At 39.1% G+C, this 18794-nt stretch overlaps 1 protein-coding gene across 1 annotated transcript in view; it reads left to right on the forward strand.

The window, feature by feature from the left end:
- Positions 1 to 11463, forward strand: part of cgnl1 (cingulin-like 1) — a 44942-nt gene extending 33479 nt beyond the window's left edge. Inside the window, exons 13-19 of the mRNA XM_032560417.1 lie at positions 1601 to 1762; positions 2896 to 2985; positions 5820 to 5903; positions 6069 to 6193; positions 6973 to 7081; positions 8913 to 9076; positions 10306 to 11463. Of these exons, the coding sequence (XP_032416308.1) occupies positions 1601 to 1762; positions 2896 to 2985; positions 5820 to 5903; positions 6069 to 6193; positions 6973 to 7081; positions 8913 to 9076; positions 10306 to 10456 (885 nt within the window). The 3' untranslated portion in view covers positions 10457 to 11463. The remainder of the gene's footprint in view (positions 1 to 1600; positions 1763 to 2895; positions 2986 to 5819; positions 5904 to 6068; positions 6194 to 6972; positions 7082 to 8912; positions 9077 to 10305) is intronic.
- Positions 11464 to 18794: the final 7331 nt, after the last annotated feature.

An 18794-nucleotide genomic window follows, 5' to 3' on the forward strand; every position in this document is an offset into this window, starting at 1 on the left:
GTAAACATGCATTTGATGGGGCTTTTAAAGGACTTTATGAGATGGGGAAAAGCATCATTTACATGTTCTATGACTAACTTTGTAAACAAAACAATAAAAGCTCAGCTGGATGCCATTTAAGGACGGAGGTTTTGCAGGTCCTGCAGTCATTTCAGGCTTTAAAGGCTTCATTGAACACAAAATGTTCTGGCTTTGCAGATTTCCTCGCTGTTTTCTTCCAGTTGCACATTCTACTGTAAAAACAGACCACCACTCCCTTTCTGACTGCTCTAGATTTTTCTCAGATGAGGTTTCATCTGCATAGAGTGCAAAGAGCAAATGGGTCAGTGTGCATGTTCTTCCTGCCTGCATCCCTGCTGATGAATCTTTGTTCAGCTGGGGTTCAGGAAGAGGAGGATGTCTTTTTACTGCTGAAGGAAAATGATAAGTAGGTCTTATGGATTTAATGGCCACACAGGGGAGCCTTGAAATTATTCCACTAAAGTTTAAATGATTGTTTACTGCTACAGTAGCAACAATCAACACAAATCAGTAGAAAAGATGTAAGGGATGTAATAGGACAAAAGACTGTAAAATACAAATGTTGCTTTCAGAAGTATTTTTTTTATTTACGTGATTGTCGAGTATTGTGATTTAACCCTTCCTGACTGAACGAATCGGCGGCGATCCAGTCAAATTTGCAGTACCGTAATTCCTCCACACTTTGCGCCATCTGAAAAATTTCAGATGGAGCAACTTTATATTGCGCTTTCCAGCCAATATCGGGTTATTACGGTAATTTCACCGTGCTGTAGCGGGGAGTGAAATGAATCTGATAAGTCACTTTTTTAGTAGATGGTAAATTGTGAAAATTACTTGCTATATATCGAAAGTTCCAGTTGTTATGGATAAATGGGTAAATGTATATTTACTCACAGGACATTTAAAGAACTGCGTACAGTTAAAATAAGCAAAAATATCCAGGCAGAGATTTGAAACTTAGGACTCAGAGGGTGAAAGACAATATTCCTGGTGTTGGTCAGAGCTTTGGCAGCAGCCTTTTGGATGAACTGCCTCTTATTTTTGTTTTGTTTTGTTGCAGAAATCCAGTAAATGTATTTAAGATCACAGGAGGAGGATTTATTAATAAACTTTGTGGCTTTTTAAGGATGTGGCCATTACTACACCCACTGACCAAAAACAACAACTTCAGAGACAGAAATAGGAGTTATTTTTTCACTCAGCAATATTATGAGTATTTTCCGCAGAAGGGACGGTCAGTTGGTGACACAGCAATATAAAGTTGCGAGTCATCACTGTATCATAATGTATGTATCTTTTAATAATCTGAGGGAGTGTTGAAGCAACCCTGAGGAACTCCACCTGTGATCTTTGCACAGATAATCTCACTGAATCTTTATCTAACCAGTTTAATGGATTTAACATTTTTAAATTATATTTCCTCTTTTCAATGAGCAGGTACATTTGAATTAGCTAATTAATGCTGTCTGAGCGTTCCTCGTAAATCGCGAGCTGCTGCTAATTAACGTTGAGATGAAGTCACTGTTTTGTTGCTGTGGTCCGATCAGATACCTGGACCAGTCTTTATTTCTGTTTTCAGTTGTCGCTGCGGGAGGACGAGCTGCGACGTTGTAAGGCGGAAAGAGACGAAGCTGTTCTCAAGGAACAGACGCTGGAGAAAAACCTTCATGATCTGGAGATGGAGGCTGAGAAAAACAAGCAGACCAAGGATGACAAATCCAGACAGATGAAACTGATGGAGGTAGATGATCTACCTCTACAGGCGTCTGCAACATTAACTACCCAAAGGGACATTTTTGCCCTCCGTCCAGCTAAACAGTATTCATTAGAACCTAAACAAAAAAGAAAATAACTTTAAAGAAAAGGAAACTTTGACTTCTGACAAATATCTACTTCAGTAAATATGATGTAATTTTTAAAACTTGACAACCTTTATGAAGAATGGTGGATACATTTTCTTCTACAGGACGTTGATAAAACTAAGTTTAAAAAAATCATATACTCTCCAATCTAATGACTGAAAAATAGATAACAGCTACTTTTAGAGTCATCTTGTTGTAGTTCAATGTAATTATCCCTTGACAGAACTGGAATAACTTCTAAAACATGCATATTAGAATAGAATATACTTTATTTATTCCCAAGGGAAAATTATTTATTAATTGACAAGCTACTCCATCTGAGGTGTTAAATATAAATAATGTAAATATAATCATTACAGATAAAGTTTATAAAAACCGACTGCATATGCAAATATGTTAATCTAAAAATAATCTATATGTTATATGCAGCTCTGGAAAAAAAAATAAGAGACCACTTAAAATGATCATTTTCTCTGATTTTACTCTTTATAGGTAAATGTTTGAGTAAAATGAACATAGTTCTGTTATTCTATGAACTACTGACATGTCTCTGAAACTAAAAGCAAAGATTTTTTATTTATTTGCAGAAAATAAAAAGCTGCAGCGCTTTCAGACCTCAAATAATGCAAGGAAAACAAGTTCATATTGATTTAGAAACAGCAATACTACTGTTTTAACTCAGGAAGAGTTCAGAAATCAATGTTTGGTGGAGAAACCAGGAAGTTTTCAATGGGGTTCAGAGACGTGGGCTGTGTTTATATATGTATATATATTAATATATGCATGTTTAAAACATTATTTAATACCTTCGTCAGGTTTTTATCGTTTTGATCCGTTGTGGCTCTGGATCCACAGGTTGCAGACTCCTGCTCTACATTATTTAATTTTTATCTGCGAACTTTACACCGTATTATTTCTTTGCGATCTCTGAGAACTTCTGCCGTGACTAACGAAGGTTTTCAGTGATAACGTCACGTACTCACAGCGCAGATGCATCGCCTCTCATTTTCAGAACAGGATGGCTCAGCTGGAGCTGGACCTGGAGGAGGAGCGTCAAAGTGGAGACCAGCTGATGGACAGGATAGACCGAGGAAGAGAGCAGGTACACACACACACACACACCCCCTCAACACACTCATTATCAGTGCTCACCTGTCTCAGGGAGACGTTGTCCGTCTTCACTGAGACGTGTCACTGTTCCATCTCTGCCTGTAAATGATCTCTTGTTGCTTTGTCCTCCACTTCTAACATCATTATTTCAGCCACTAAGAAAACTTCACATGTCCCAAATATGTCCTCAGTGAGTCTGTGTCTCACCTGTCTGTGTCTTCATGTCCACAACCCACAGTTCATAGTTTCTACTTTAGGTTCTGCAGGTTTTTCGCTCTGTAAGTTGATCTTTTATAATGCTGTAGTCCAGCCAGCCAGCTCCGGTTTTCATGGATCCGACACATAAAGACCCTTCTTAATGCATGGCCTGAGCCAGAATATTAAAGCTGCCAAACTTCTCAGGTTTTCAGGTTGCAGAGTTCAGTTGGAAATGTCTCCGAGTAACATCAGTCTGAGAACAAGCAGGTTCTACACGCTTGTTAAGAAGCACTCCACTTCTCCTTCCTTTATGATAAAGCTGCTGACGGAGGTGCTGTGGAGTGTGATATAGATGAAGTGAACACGCTTTCAGCATGTCTCTAGAGCAATTTGTACCTGGAGATTTTGATTATGTTACTTTTATTAAAGCTGCAGTATGTACATTTTAGTTAAAAGTGTCACTGTAAAGTTTGAGACAGATAATCTGCAAAAAGATCGATGTCCTCCACCTCCTCCATGAGCTACTATTGCTGTCTAAAGAAATGGACTGCTTCCGGTCAAAAACAACCAATCAGAGCCAGGAGGAGGGTCTTAGCGCTGCCAATTATCCTTATGTACTCGCTGCTAAATGTGCTAACGGTGGAGAAACAACAGGAAAACCATCCATCCATCAGTGGCTATGCCAGCTGCAGCATAGCACATAGCAGAGGGAGGAAGCTGGAGGGGAGATGAACAACTCCACCTGTAGGGTGATTGACAGCGCTAAGACCCGCCTCCTGGCTCTGATTGGTTGTTTCTAGTTAGCACTGGGAGAAGAAAGAGCAATTTGATTTTGTTACTGTTATGACATGCTGACAGTTTCAACAAATATGTAAAGAAATGTTTTTATAAAAGTTACTGCAGCTTTAAGAAACAGTATTTTTACAAAGATATGAAAGTTTTTATTTGGGGTTTCTCGCCTTGAATAACTGAAGTTCAAAGAGATTTAGCGTCCTCACATACTCCTCTCGGTGTGAATCTTAACACGGATTCAAAAGTTGTGACCAAGTCATAAATAAAAAACACGGTAAAGTGGCAGAGCGGAGTCTTAAAACGTCGCTCTCCCTAAAGAGGAAAGGTCCTGGCACAGAGAAGAGAGTGGCATTGTGACAAAGTGCCACTGGTTCAGCATGAGGCTGAGGTCTGTAGTCAAGGCAACACCCGAGCTTTATGCAGCCTGAGTGCTCCTGGTGTGTGTGTGTGTGTGCGTGCTCTGATGTCTGGAAGGGGGCTGAGCGGCGGTGGGGGGTTTGCAGCGCAGGCAGCAGGACGAACACCTGCGTCTCTCCTGGCACCAGGTGCTCCTCTCCTGTCTAAATGAGAGTAATCTCCTCTCTCCTCTCCTGCCGTCTCTCACAAAGCAGATTAGTTTCGCTGCATGTTCCAGTCTGCTGATTCAGCTCCCTCTAGCACCGCGCTGGCTGCACCAGTTATGGGGCCCATCGTTCATCAGAGCAGCCCACTGTCACCCGCTAATTGGCATAAAATATCACAGATTCTCCACAGAAACAGCCATCACTGCCATATTGATCACTTTTCACTCCCCCCGCTGTCACTGACCAGTCCGGCTCTCTCACCTTTCTGGGCTGATCTACTTAAAACTGATGAGTGTTACAGATATAGATTAATAGTTGAGGCCTCCTCTGGTATATTTAAAACTCATTGCATTCACATATGCTATATTTATGCTATTACACTCAGTCATTTTTATGCGTTTGAATGAGATGACATCAAAATTTAATGTCACTTTTAAACACTTTCAAAGACACTTTACAATGAAATCAATCATTCCCATTTTGTTTTGGATTTATTGTCCATTTATCTATGATTAAAGAGCATATCTTGATTTATGATTTGACAAATTAAATGTTATTTAACCTTTGAATCAATACAAAAAAAATTCTTCCTCATAAATGAATCTTGAAAAAATATTAGGTGGATTAATTTTAAATTTTTTTTTTAGGATTTGTTCTCAGCAGAGTAAAAACAACAATTTAGTTTAAAATAAAACATTTCAGAAACAAAATGGTTGGTTGACAATTTAAAACCTTTCATTTTAACTTAAAGATTTTAAATACCTCACTTGTTCTTTTTCATGTCAATTTATTGTGTAAAAATTTATTCTTCAATGAACCTGCAATTTGTGTAAAAATATTTTTGAAATTACCTTGATATAAGCTTAATCAGACTCAAGAATGAACCTTTACTATTCTGTTTTTAGGACTTAAAGAGCAGACTTAATAAAACTAAAAAGGCCATAAAAATCTTTAATTTTGAGCCTTTTTTTAAAATATGTGTTGCATTAGCATCTGTGTTGTTCTGCATTTTGTGAAAGGAAGCCACTCTTAATTCCAACCTTGTTTCTCTGAGAGCTGGCATAATAATCGAAACGAGTGTTGGAATGCAGTCGAGGAGGAAAATCCAGCTCACCAATTAGGCAGAACGTTTGTGGCGTTAGCACCTCCATTGTTCAGCGCTTTGACTCGGCGGCTGCCACTGCGGTTTCTGCTGTGGGCGAGACGCAGACGGAGCGTGAGGATAATTGTTGTGGGACTGCAGTGATGACAGTGTCTGGACTCGGCTTGACAGGTGGAGCAGATGAGGAATGAACTCCTGCAGGAGAGGTCTAGCAGACAGGACCTGGAGTGTGACAAGTTGGCTCTGGAGAGACAGGTACACTCTCCTGGCTAGACAACAACACAGCAACAATCACCTCATTCATTTTCTCATCACATTCATGTTGATGTGTCCGTCGTCGTTATCACTGTTTGTTCAGCGTGTGTGGAGAGTCTGATGGTGGGTTTGGGGAGCTGCTCACTGGTTTTGTGTCGCTTCTAGAATAAAGATCTGAAGTCCAGAGTGGCTCATCTCGAAGGCTCTCACCAGTCCAACAAGGGCAGCTTGGTGAACGAGCTGGAGGCTCGAGTGCAAGAGCTGGAGGAGAAGCTGGAGGAAGAGGAGCGGTGAGGAAAATCAGCCACGAGTGACTTTCAGCTACGTCTTTAATGACAAGATAACTAGTTATTATCAGACGGATGTAATGAGTGCAATAAAGACGAGATGTTTACTTCGTATTTAAAGCAGGATGATGGTTGTTTTATAACGCACCTGTTTAGAGTTGAAACATAATCGATAGGCCTGCCACAATAAACAAAACTCAATTAATCGCATGATAAATAAAAAAAATTAAAAATTTCATTTGCTCGATTTATCGTTTTTCTCTTTTACCAAAAACTGAATGATAAAAGTCTTCAGCAAAAGAAAGAAATCATCTTTCTTTTTTTGAAAGATAATTTTGTTTACAGAGACGCCATATTTTATTTTATTTGTTATTTCTGTTGTTTCTTTATTTATCTTGGATATTTAAAATGTCTTCCAGTTCCTGTGTTTAAATGTCCATTAGCATTTCAAGTTTATTGATCTTTGAGAACATGTTCTTGCATTTTTACCCATTATTACTATTATATTACTTGGAAATGGTCTCGAAACAACAATATTATTGTTTATCGCAATAAGTTCTGGGACAATTTATCGTCCAAAAATAGTAATCGTGGCAGGATTAATAACCGATTAAGAATTTTACAATGCCACTTGTTTCAATTGTTGATTCTATGTTGCATGACTTTGTGTCTTTATGATATGAAGCACTTTGAAATGCCCTGTTGCTGAAATGTGCTACACAAATTGATTGATTGATTGATTGATTGATTGATTGATTGATTGATTGATTGATTGGTTATAGGGAGAAGTCCAACCTGTCGCTGGCCAACCGCAGGCTGGAGAGGAGAGTGAAAGAGATGATGATGCAAATCGAAGAGGAACATCACACGATGCAAGATCAGAAGGACCAAGTATGTAGCACACACACCCTCACACAGTAATAATGTTATAACTAATTATTATTTTAGTAGTAGATTCATTCAGGGGTGTTCAAAGTGTGGTCCGGGGGCCATTTGTGGCCTTTGAAGTATTTTTGTGTAGCCACTGGACACAACTTGGGAATGATTTAAGCCGTAATCCAGCAAGACTTTTTTGTGTGAGATTTCCAATAATGAATTTATATCTGATATAATAGATTTAAGGTACATTTTAATGACAGTAAGTACAAATCTCTTAATCACATCCAATAAAATACAGTTCACTTTTTTTCAAAGAGGTTCTCATTTTTGTTGCTGGAAACTAAAACTAACAAGTTAGGAAACTGTAAAAGTTTGAGTCCAATTTTCAGAGCTTTTTAATTAAAAATAAATGGCAGGTAAAAAATAATTTAGCTTAAATTTACATTTACACATTTGTGCTAACTCTCATCCATATTTCTATATCTTGTGAAAATGACCTCCTTATATTTGATTTCTAATTGTATTAAATTTTGACTTTGTTTTAGCTCCTCATTTAACTTGTTCCATAATTTTACACCATGAATTGAAATGTGAAAACTCTTTCTTGTTCGTAAACTACGAATCCTTAAGTTTGACTAACTCTTAAGTTATATCCCTTCTCTTTTAAAGAACAGGCTCTGTCTGAGCTCAGGTGGCCTTTTATTTGATGCCTTAAACATAATTTGAGCAATTTTAAATTCCACCAGATCATCAAATTTAAGAAGTCTAGATTTTAAGAATTTAACATAAAATTATCTTACATTTTTAACTGAATAAAATAAATAAATTGTGGCCATTGAGGGTTTTCAACTCGGTGCAAAACGTTTGGACAGCGCTGGATCAATCTATTGATTATTCTGTCAACTAATCAATTCACTAGATTAAAAAACTTCATACGTTTTTTTTTTATACAATAGTAGAAAATAAATAATGAAATGCCTTTTTAGAATAAGAAAATGAAACATTTGGTTTCACTTGATCATTTGGAGCTAAGGACGTATCTTCAGCTAAAGAGATAATTCTAAAATCAATATATAAAAAACTTTATGCTCGACTTTACGTCCGTACGCTGTTGGACTGATCAGTTGATTATTTTGTATAGTTACTGATTAATAATTAAGCAAAAGAGGATTTTTTTGTTTCTTTATGCAGAAATTGAATTAAACCTGTTTCATTTGAGATATTGGGTACATTTACAGACAAAGATGTTTTTTTTATATCTTAAAGTATATGTTTTTGCAGTTTTGGTTAGTTATAAATGTTTTAATGTTATGAGTTGTTCATGATATAAATTAATTTATTTTCTTGACATTTCCAGCATTGTGTCCTCAGCTTGACATCTGAAAGTGACAGCTAGCAAAATCCTGCAAAATTTCTTCTTTCTGTTCCTGAATTCAGAAAATAAATCTCGTTTATCTGAAACCTGTTTTTAAATCAGGTCTGTGGTTTGAAAGAAGGAAGTCCTTAAACTCTTTCAGTTTAATGTTTTAATCATCTTTAAAGTTTCTCTTCCTTCACATCTGACTGTAAGATAAGAAATTACTGAATTGTACTAATAATTGCTTTCATTGCATTCATTATAGCATTTCATGGCCTTTATTTTCTCCACCTTATTTTTATTCCCTTTTGTTTAGTTTTTTGTTCATGCTTACTTCCTTCAATCCCTCTCCCCATAAGATCCGTATTTAAGTTTTACTCTTAAATAATGACAGTGAGGTCAGATCTTTGTCTGCTGAACTTCCTGCTGCCTTTTTAAGCTCAGGATGTGATTTTTTAAAAAAAATTTTATTTTTCCCTCTTGCAGCTGAATCTGCGTCTGAAGGCTTTGAAGCGGCAGATGGATGAGGCGGAGGAGGCGATCGACCGGCTGGAGCACAACAAGAAGAAGCTGCACAGAGAGCTGGACGAGCAACAGGAAGCCAACGAGCAACTCAACAGTCAACTCAAAGCTCTGCGCAGCGAGATCAGGTAAAACGACGCAGATACACCCAGACCAAGCACAGCAGTGTTTCTATTTGGATTTTACACGAAGTGTTGACGTTGAAGGAGAACGATGTGCAGCAGGTATAATAGCAAACAGAAATGTTTAAGCCTTGCCATAGTTTTTCAACTCTATTTATATCAGGACTTTGACTGGGCCATTTCTTCAATCTAAACTGTTCCACCTGTTTCTGGGTTTTGTTCTACTGGAAAGTGAACATCCAACCCAGTGTCAAGTCTTCTTCAGTAACTAATCACCTGAAAAGCTTTCTGTTAAAAAAAGGAAAACATCCCACAGGATGATGCAGCCACCACCATGTTTCACTGAGTGGATGGTGTATTCAGTAGGATGTGTAGTGTTAGTTTCTCTCCACATGTAGCCTTTCTGCATGTTAATGAAAGGGCTCTGCGACTATGTGTCATAAATTGATTATTTAAATATTTATCAACTAATTTAGTAATCGAGTAATTGTTAACTGGAATATATCGACTGAAAAGTGGCCACTTTCTGATAGAACAACATATTCAGAGCTGTAATTAAGCCAAAACTGTGCAAAGAGTTTATATATTTTGCATTTAAGATAAAAAAAAAAAATCTTGGTAACATTTTATTTGCAGGGTGTTCATAAGACTGATTATATGTTATAAACATCAAGGAGTATTTATGAAAGTTTATATCTGTTGTCATGAAGCGTCATTTGGTAAATAATGACACTTTTAATGCGAAGTTGCATTAAGAGTCAACTTTGTATTAAAAGAGTCATTATTTTCTAATTTATAAAAAAATGCTTAAATGAAAAATTGTCAGAATAATCAATGGATTTAATTGATAACTAAAATAGTCATTAGTTGCATCCCTGTACAATTGCTCATTCTTTTTACAAAGCTTGTGGCAAAGTGGAAAAAGAATTCCTTATAGCTTTCTTTCAACAATTTAACACTTTTTCTGTAAAAGCCTTGTTGCCCTCTTAACTGTTCGCTAATTTCACAGAACAGCTGGATTTACACTGAGGCTAAATTACACACAGGTACACTCTGAAGACAGGATGTATCCAGCTTTATTTAGTGGTATCAGAGTAAAGACGATGATACTTTTCATGTTTTTGTTTTAATTGAAAACCGTTTTTGCCTCCTGACCATCAGATAAAATCCCATGTTGATGTTTTAAGGTGAAAAAGTTAAGGTGAAAAAGTAACTTTTTTTTTTACCCAATGCAGACGCAAGAACACGTCGGCCCCTTTGCTCAACAACTTGGACGACGACGACGACGACGACGACGTCAGCACCGACGGAGAGATGTACTTCAGCTCGTCGGGGTACAAGCGCTCCTCCAGTCAGGAAAACAGCTTGTCAGGCTTCGGCGTATGAGCGGAAATGCTTTTTAAATGTGCCACTAATGAACCAAACAGCAGGATGTTCGTTTTCTGCCTGTTGATGTCACACTGAATTATCCGTGTAAATACTGGGCCTTTTTGTTTTTACCTGCCTGTCAGCAGCGGCCGCAGCCTCCAGGACTTTGATGCTGGGCGCCATCCTGATGTCTGTAAACTCACTCAGTGTTATTCGAGCAGCTCTCTGAAGGATGACATTTAATTTGAAGAAATGAAACGTGTAAATAATTTACATTCCCTCCTGAATGTTTCTTTGCTTATTGTTGATCATCTCACCAGTGGTAAACTTGAAAACCAGCTACTATAACCCAAACAACCAGTACTGCCTTTATCAGCAACCTTTTATATTCTCTTTTCTACCAACCAGGTATATGAAATATACAAACCTTTCCTTTTTTTAATGAATATAAACCTAATATGAAGTGAATTTTGCCACGACGCTTCTTTAATTTATTCATTCTTGGCTTATTGAGGGTTGGTTTTGGGGAAATAAGGGACTTTTCACGCATCTTTTTTTACAGTGTTGTATCTTTTCATGACCAATTTTGTAACACAATTGCTTTCATTTATATGTCATTAACACTTCCTGTGTTATTAATTAATCGGCTTTTGTATAATAATCACAGTATTGTTTATAAGCCTTCTGGAAAAGTCAGTTTTTATACTAAATGAGATATTATTGGTTACATCTGTACAAACCTATCTTCGAATTAATTTCCGCTTCCTGTCAGATCCGAGTATTGGCGCTGATCAGTGAGACTTTTTTAAATTCTCCTTTGTACCTGGATGAGTGAGTTTCTTCAGACGTGACGAACTGACAATCAAATGTTTTTCTACACTGTGATGATTTGCACTCTGTTTGCTGAAAATGCTGATTTCTGACGCCTGTGGAGGGAAGCAGATTCCTGCCGCTACCTCTCTGTGCGCAACTGTATGTTCAGAAGTCCTGCTGCGACAAAATAAAAATTACTTTCTGCTCCTTAATTGTGCTTTTTTGTTCTAGGAATAATGTCTGAATATGAGTAAACGATTACATGATGAGTCCTGCTGGAAGTACGAGCAAAACGCAAAAGAGCAATCGGACATTTTGACTCGAATGGATGTGAACTAAAAAATAAATATTATTTTGGAGTAAACAAGGAAAGTTAAGTTCTGTGATGCTTCAGAACCAAAAATAAAATCTGTGAATTACTGTCGTCCTCCAGGTTTTAAGCTCCATTACTTTACCTTTTGTGATGTCATCAACCAAAATACACACAAAGTAGAACAGTTTTTTTAAAAAGTTTTCTATTCTTTGAAATTCTGCCCTGAAAATCTACACTTTAATAAATGTCAGCGTTTTCATTGTGAGCATATGATTGTTAGTTAAAAATCAAAATAATTATTCAAAGTCAAATGATATACTTAAATCTCTTTCAAAACAAATCTTTAGGAAGCTACTGTAAGCTAATTTAATTAGTTTGTTGAAAACATGGTTATGATCTGTGTAAATAAATAACTTGATTAGATCGACACGGACAGCATTTTAATCATAACTCCAGCAGTCAGAGTAAATCTGGGGCGTCAAACTCAGTTTCATTTGGGTCACATCAATAATCTGAATCTTCTTAAAGGGCCGGTTGTGCCAGAATATATTGATAAAACCAATTAAACTGTTAAAATATTAATAAATAGCTGTTCCTCCAGGACTTTGTGATTGCTTTAGTGTTTCTTTTGCAATCAAAATCACAGCTTTTGTGATAATTTGGAAATATTTGCAAGGAATTTTGGCGATATTTGCGCTAATGTAAGATGCTAAATGTAACTTTATCACTCGCCGTATTGATCACGGACTATAACTTGACATCAAGTAAGGCTGAGGCAGAAGTCACTTAAACTCAATGTTGATTTTGTCTGAATTTTGCAGATTTGTGAAAAACTGGAGGAACTTACTGATGTAATTTGGAGTCTAGAGGGCCAAATAAAAAGCTGCGGCGGACCAGATTTGGCCCCCGGGCCTTGAGTTTGACACATGTGGAGTAAAAAACACTAATGCAAAAACAAAGGTGCTGTTGATATCAATAAACTGATTTATCTGAAAGATGATTCAACCTTATTCTCCACATTTGTGGCAGGAAGCATCATCAGGAGCTTCCCTTAAGTTCCTGGAATAGCTTATGTTTTTTGTCAGGTCACGACCTTCGTTTGCTGCCTTTCTGAGGGGAACAAGCAGTCCGACCTGTCCGGTGCCGCGGCCTTATCTCTGCCTCCCCCGCGTCAAGCCGAGCAGTGAACGAATGAGGCCGCAGGATTAAGAGGCAAGAGTTGCGTAAGCCTAAAAAGGTGATCATTCCTGGGATTCCTTCATGTGCCTGAATGACTTCAGCCAAAGGGACACAAAGCGGGACACAGATGTCACCCAGAGGGGAAACTGTGGCTAATTTATGACGTGAGGTCGGAGATTTAAGGAGAGACTTGGCCGATTATCAGAGAAATCAGCGCCAGGACTTTCTTTACTTCGTAGGAATTCAGGTTTTTCCAAGTTTAACGGAGATTTGTGAAAATTCATAGTGCCGCACTGCCCCCTAGCGGAGGCTCAAGCATAGGCACCTACATGTCTTTAATTTAATTCATTAAATTAATAAATAAATGATAACGTGTATCAAAGAAAAGTGTAAGAGCCAAAAATGTTAGTTTTCACGTTGTTTATTTTTTGTATGCTTTTTGTATATTTAGATATTGTCTTTACAGTAAGGTTTTATTTTACTGTGTTTTTTGTGGAACAGCGCCACCTAAAGGACACAATTGTATATATATAAAAGGGCGGTGTCACTGAAGAGTAAAAAAGAAAAGAATGTTGGATGAAGTGTGGTCGCTTAACCTCTACACAGTTTTTGACCGTTAATTTTAAGGATGCTGTGCAAGACAAAATAATTTTCATGTTATGCCAAAGAAAGTAAAGTTCATACTTTGTGTGGAACCGTAAGTATTGTTTATTATTTAATGCACAAGACATATCAATGAACAGAAACGCGTCAACTAAGAAGAGATAAGCTAACCGATACTAACAAAGAAAACTGAAGCTAATTTATCAATATAGTGGCTTTATAGAAAAGAACAAGTAGCCACTACAAAAGTATTTACATTTTATGTGTAAATTGGTGCAATTAAAAAAAATATTCTTACAAAATCTTCCTGTACTTCAGGTATGAGTTTTTAAAACAGGCTCTGCAAAGTCGGCTGTTTATTTTATTTTATTTTTAACTTATCTCCTTGTCCTCCATTTACCCGACTCTTTAAATCTGCTCCCACGATAATTAAAAGTTTTCACAAGTTACAACTTATGAACTCATCGAGCACAGTAAAAATAACTGAGAAAGATTTCTTTGTTTTCTCCGAGACACATGTTTAGCAGTCTGACCTGTCTGCGAACAACACCCAGAGTGTTTTGTGTTTCTGTCTGACGCATCCGTGATGTTGTGGCTCGGGATCAGATCTCAAACATCCGGTGAACGCCTCGGCTCCTGAATGCATCACTGCAGCAAGACGAACCTGCTCCGAGCTCAACATCAACCTGCTGACGCACCGTGAACATGATTTGGACACGCAAAGGTTTGCAGCTGCTCTGGTATTAGTGAAATATACTATTTATTTATTTATTTACTTGTCTCATTCATTTACATTTTTAAATTAACTCGTCACTTGTTGATAAACAAAAGTTTTGAATGAAAAGGAGCAGTTGGAAGAAAAATATATAAAATGCAATTATGCACCAATCAATCATCCATATTAATACATATTTACACACAAAACAGATAATAAACATATACATAATAAAGAAAAATATTACCTTTGTAATGATACATCACTCTACTGAGTCAATATAATAAATCATACATTGATAAACCACTGCATTAATGACACTATGGAAACTGATGTCAATGTAAATCCCAATTAAAAACAAATGTTTATGCTAATAACACTAATTTATTGAAAAGTAAACCCTCAAAGTTGAGCTTTATATAATTTATAATTATAATAGAGAGAAGTTGCCTCTCTACATGTTAATTATTGCAGATGCACCTGTGTTTAGATCAATAAAGTCCAGGTAAAAAAAAAAACCTGAATAATTTAATGTTTAAATGTTTCTAATTTAGCAGAGGCTAAATTAGCTTAAAACATCTGAAATGATGCAGGAAGTAGCTATAACATAAGAAATGCTTATTTCAGCTCTGAACCTCGATGTCAGAAATTAAGGCTCAGGAAAACAAATTGATCTGTGGATTAATCCAGATTAGCAGTGGTGTGAGATAACAGAAGGATAAGAGCATTGATCTTATCTTGTCAGGTAGATGACGGATTAGATGCTTAATCAGTCTGTTATCGATTTATGGAGTTGTTATCTTGACCTGAGCTTTTCCATTTAAAAAAAGAACAATCAATCATTTTGTTTTTACATTAATAGCTTATATTTATTGATAAAAGAAATAAAAACATCACTGTGTGAATAACTTTGGCATATTTTCCTGCCTGCTTTGCCAACATTTTAACTTTTTTTCTCTTATTTTGCTACATTCATTAAGAATTTAAATGATAAACCAACTAAAGCAGTAAATCACCTAAATTGTATACTTTGCTGCTGTTCTATTGTTTTGTTTTAAATTTATTTTGTTTGTATATTACTTTGTTTATTCGTTTATTACACTACGTTCAATCCAGTCACTAACTGACTAACTGTGAAGTGGACAATTATGCATGATCTTTAAAATCGATATGAATAATAGTATCACGACACAGAAGAGGTAAAAAGAAAATGAATACTTTTAAGCCCCTGCATGTTGTTAGCACTGATGTTTTCTTCTAAACTTAGCATTTTATATTTAAAAGTATTAGAATAAAACACTTTTCCTAACATCCTGACTTCTAAAAGTTTCCAAAAGGCGTAACCTTGATGAAATGGAAACCATGTGATACTGAACTTTGATGTGGGACACAAAGAAACACAAGCTGCCAGTTTGAGTTTTAATTTCCCAGAAGTACAACATTCTGCAGTTATTTCTTATTTAAATTTTTTTTTTCTTTTGCATGTGTAACAAATTTATCTGTGGGAGTTTTTCTGCAGCGGTGCTGAACAGGCAAACTATTGTTTCCAGTTTCAACAACAAAATCCACCCCAAACAAACAGACCCTCACAGGAGACCGGATCAAACGGTGGCCCTGTGACCTGCAGGCGGCGGCCAACAACAAACTCACCTCGCGGCACCGGAGCCGGAGCCGCACGTATCGACTGGATTTATCTCTTTTGTGTTATAAAAACTGTAAAAAGCTTTGTACACAGTAAAAACTGCTGCGTTAAAAATAACCCGATTCGTAACCCAGTGCTGGGTCAAATATGGACCGACCCAATGCTGGGGTGTTTTAACTCAACTGGGTCGGGTTGATGGTTTGACCCAACACATGGGGTTATGGCAACTAACCAAAGGTTGGGTTAAATTGACTTGGTTAAATTGGTTAAATTGACCCAAAATTGGGTTAAAACTCATGACCCAACACAAGGGTTATTATACCACAATATTTGGGTAAAAAAAAAATTTTATTTTAAATTTCACCATATAAAAACAGGATTAAAAGCCATCTGAATTTAAAGATTCTCTTATTTCCATGTGATACATATATAGAGCCAGCAGATTTCCTTTACAAAAGTTACAAAACAAAAGTAAGTTTTTTTCAAAAGTATATAATTAAATCAGGGCTGCACAGTGGCGCAGTTGGTAGCGCTGTTGCCTTGCAGCAAGAAGGTCCTGGGTAAGATTCCCGGCCGGGGTCTTTCTGCATGTGTGCATGCGTGGGTTCTCTCCGGGTACTCCGGCTTCCTCCCACAGTCCAAAAACATGACTGTCAGGTTAATTGGTCTCTCTCTCTAAATTCTCCGTAGGTGTGAGTGTGTGTGTACATGATTGTTTGTCCTGTATGTCTCTGTGTTGCCCTGCGACAGACTGGCGACCTGTCCAGGGTGTACCCCGCCTCTCGCCCGGAACGTAGCTGGAGATGGGCACCAGCAACCCTCCCGACCCCATTAGGGACAAAGGGTGAACAGAAAATGGATGGATGGATGGATAATTATATCACTTCAACTCATTATTTGGCTACATCTCCAGAAGTGTCTGTTACTACACATTAGAAAACATTTCATGTAAAAAGTCTGTTTTAAAGCAAACTACAAACTACAAGTAAAAATTTCAGCCATTAAACGAGGAGTATTTTTATCGACACTTTAGCCTTTTTGCCTCAGAATGAGGACATACGGGTTCTGTGTTGTCGCATTTCGTAGACGCGCCACCAGGTTTGTCCCAACCTGATGGAGAGGGAAGACACAAAAACAGGCCATTAGTGATGCACTTATTTAAATGATGTTAGAGCTGAGTGTATTAATACTCAAAACTAATTTACTCAAAATGCAAACTGATGAGGACGATGAGAACCAAAAGCACCGACATGAGCGAATTTTCACTCAGATGAGAATATTTCCTCTGTGTGTAGACATACATGTAAAGTCGAGCTTTGAAACTGGCTCTGATTAAATACAATTCATAGTAAAAGATTTTTTTCTTCATTTTAGTAAAAGTGAATCATCCAAACCTGATTTTAGTCCTGCCTTAAAGTGACCTGCTAACATCATTTCAATGAGAAGAGTAGCAAGGATATTCTCACTGACTTAGAGCTGATGAGGTTATTTAATTATTTTTCTTTTCTTCAGAAATAACTTGAAATGGTTTTGTTGTTTGTGTTCTCCTCCATGGGCTGCCACCTTATCGTGGTGGAGGGGTTTGAGTGTCCCAATGATCCTAGGAGCTATGCTGTCTGGGGCTTCATGCCCCTGGTAGGGTCACCCAAGGCAGACAGGTCCTAGGTGAGGGACCAGACAAAGAGCAGCCCAAAGACCCCAATGATGAAGGAAAACTTTGGACTTGGTGTTCCCTCGCCCGGACGCGGGTCACCGGGGCCCCACTCTGGAGCCAGGCCTGGAGGGGGGGCACGATGGCGAGCGTCTGGTGGCCGGGCTTTTACCCATGGAGCCCGGCCGGGCTCAGCCCGAAGAGGAAACATGGGCCCCCCCTCCCATGGGCCCACCACCCGTGGGAGGGGCCAAAGGGGTCGGGTGCAGTGTGGGATGGGTGGCAGCAGAGGGAGGGGACCCTGGCGGTCCGATCCTCGGTTGCAGAAACTGGCTCTTGGGACGTGGAATGTCACCTCTCTGGTGGGGAAGGAGCCGGAGCTAGTGCGTGAGGTCGAGAGGTTCCGGCTAGAAATAGTCGGTCTCACCTCGACGCACGGCTCTGGTTCTGGAACCAGTCTCCTTGAGAGGGGCTGGACATACTTCCACTCTGGAGTTGCCCAAGGTGAGAGGCGTCGGGCAGGAGTGGGCATACTTGTTGCTCCCCATCTCGGCGCCTGTACGTTGGGGTTTACCCCGGTGAACGAGAGGGTAGCATCCCTCCGCCTACGGGTGGGGGGACGGGTTCTGACTGTCGTTTGTGCTTACGGGCCGAACGACAGTTCAGATTACCCACCCTTTTTGGAGTCCTTAGAGGGGGTACTGGAGAGTGCTCCTCCTGGGGACTCCCTTGTTCTGCTGGGGGACTTCAACGCTCACGTGGGCAATGACAGTGAGACCTGGAGGGGCGTGGTTGGGAGGAACGGCCCGCCCGACCTGAACTCGAGCGGTGTTCTGTTGCTGGACTTCTGTGCTCGCCATGGATTGTCCATAACGAACACCATGTTCAAGCATAAGGGTGTCCATATGTGCACTTGGCACCAGGACACCCTAGGCCGCAGTTCGATGATCGACTTTGTCATCGTTTCATCGGATCTGCGGCCGTATGTCTTGGACACTCGGGTGAAGAGAGGTGCGGAGCTGTCCACTGACCACTACCTGGTGGTGAGTTGGCTCCGGTGGTGGGGGCGAAAGCCGGTCAGACCTGGCAGGCCCAAACGTGTTGTGAGGGTCTGCTGGGAACGTCTGGCGGAATCCCCTGTGAGACGGAGCTTTAACTCCCATCTCCGGCAAAACTTCGAACACGTCCCGGGGGAGGTGGGGGACATGGAGTCTGAGTGGACCGTGTTCCGTGCCTCCATTGTCGAGGCGGCCGATCGGAGCTGTGGCCGCAAGGTTGTCGGTGCCTGTCGCGGCGGCAACCCTCGAACCCGCTGGTGGACACCTTCGGTGAGGGATGCCGTCAGGCTGAAGAAGGAGTCCTATCGGGCCTTTTTGGCCTGTGGGACTCCGGAAGCAGCTGATGGGTACCGGCGGGCGAAGCGGCATGCGGCTCGGGCGG

Source organism: Xiphophorus hellerii, chromosome 4 (assembly GCF_003331165.1).
Source record: "Xiphophorus hellerii strain 12219 chromosome 4, Xiphophorus_hellerii-4.1, whole genome shotgun sequence".
Lineage (NCBI taxonomy): Eukaryota > Metazoa > Chordata > Actinopteri > Cyprinodontiformes > Poeciliidae > Xiphophorus > Xiphophorus hellerii.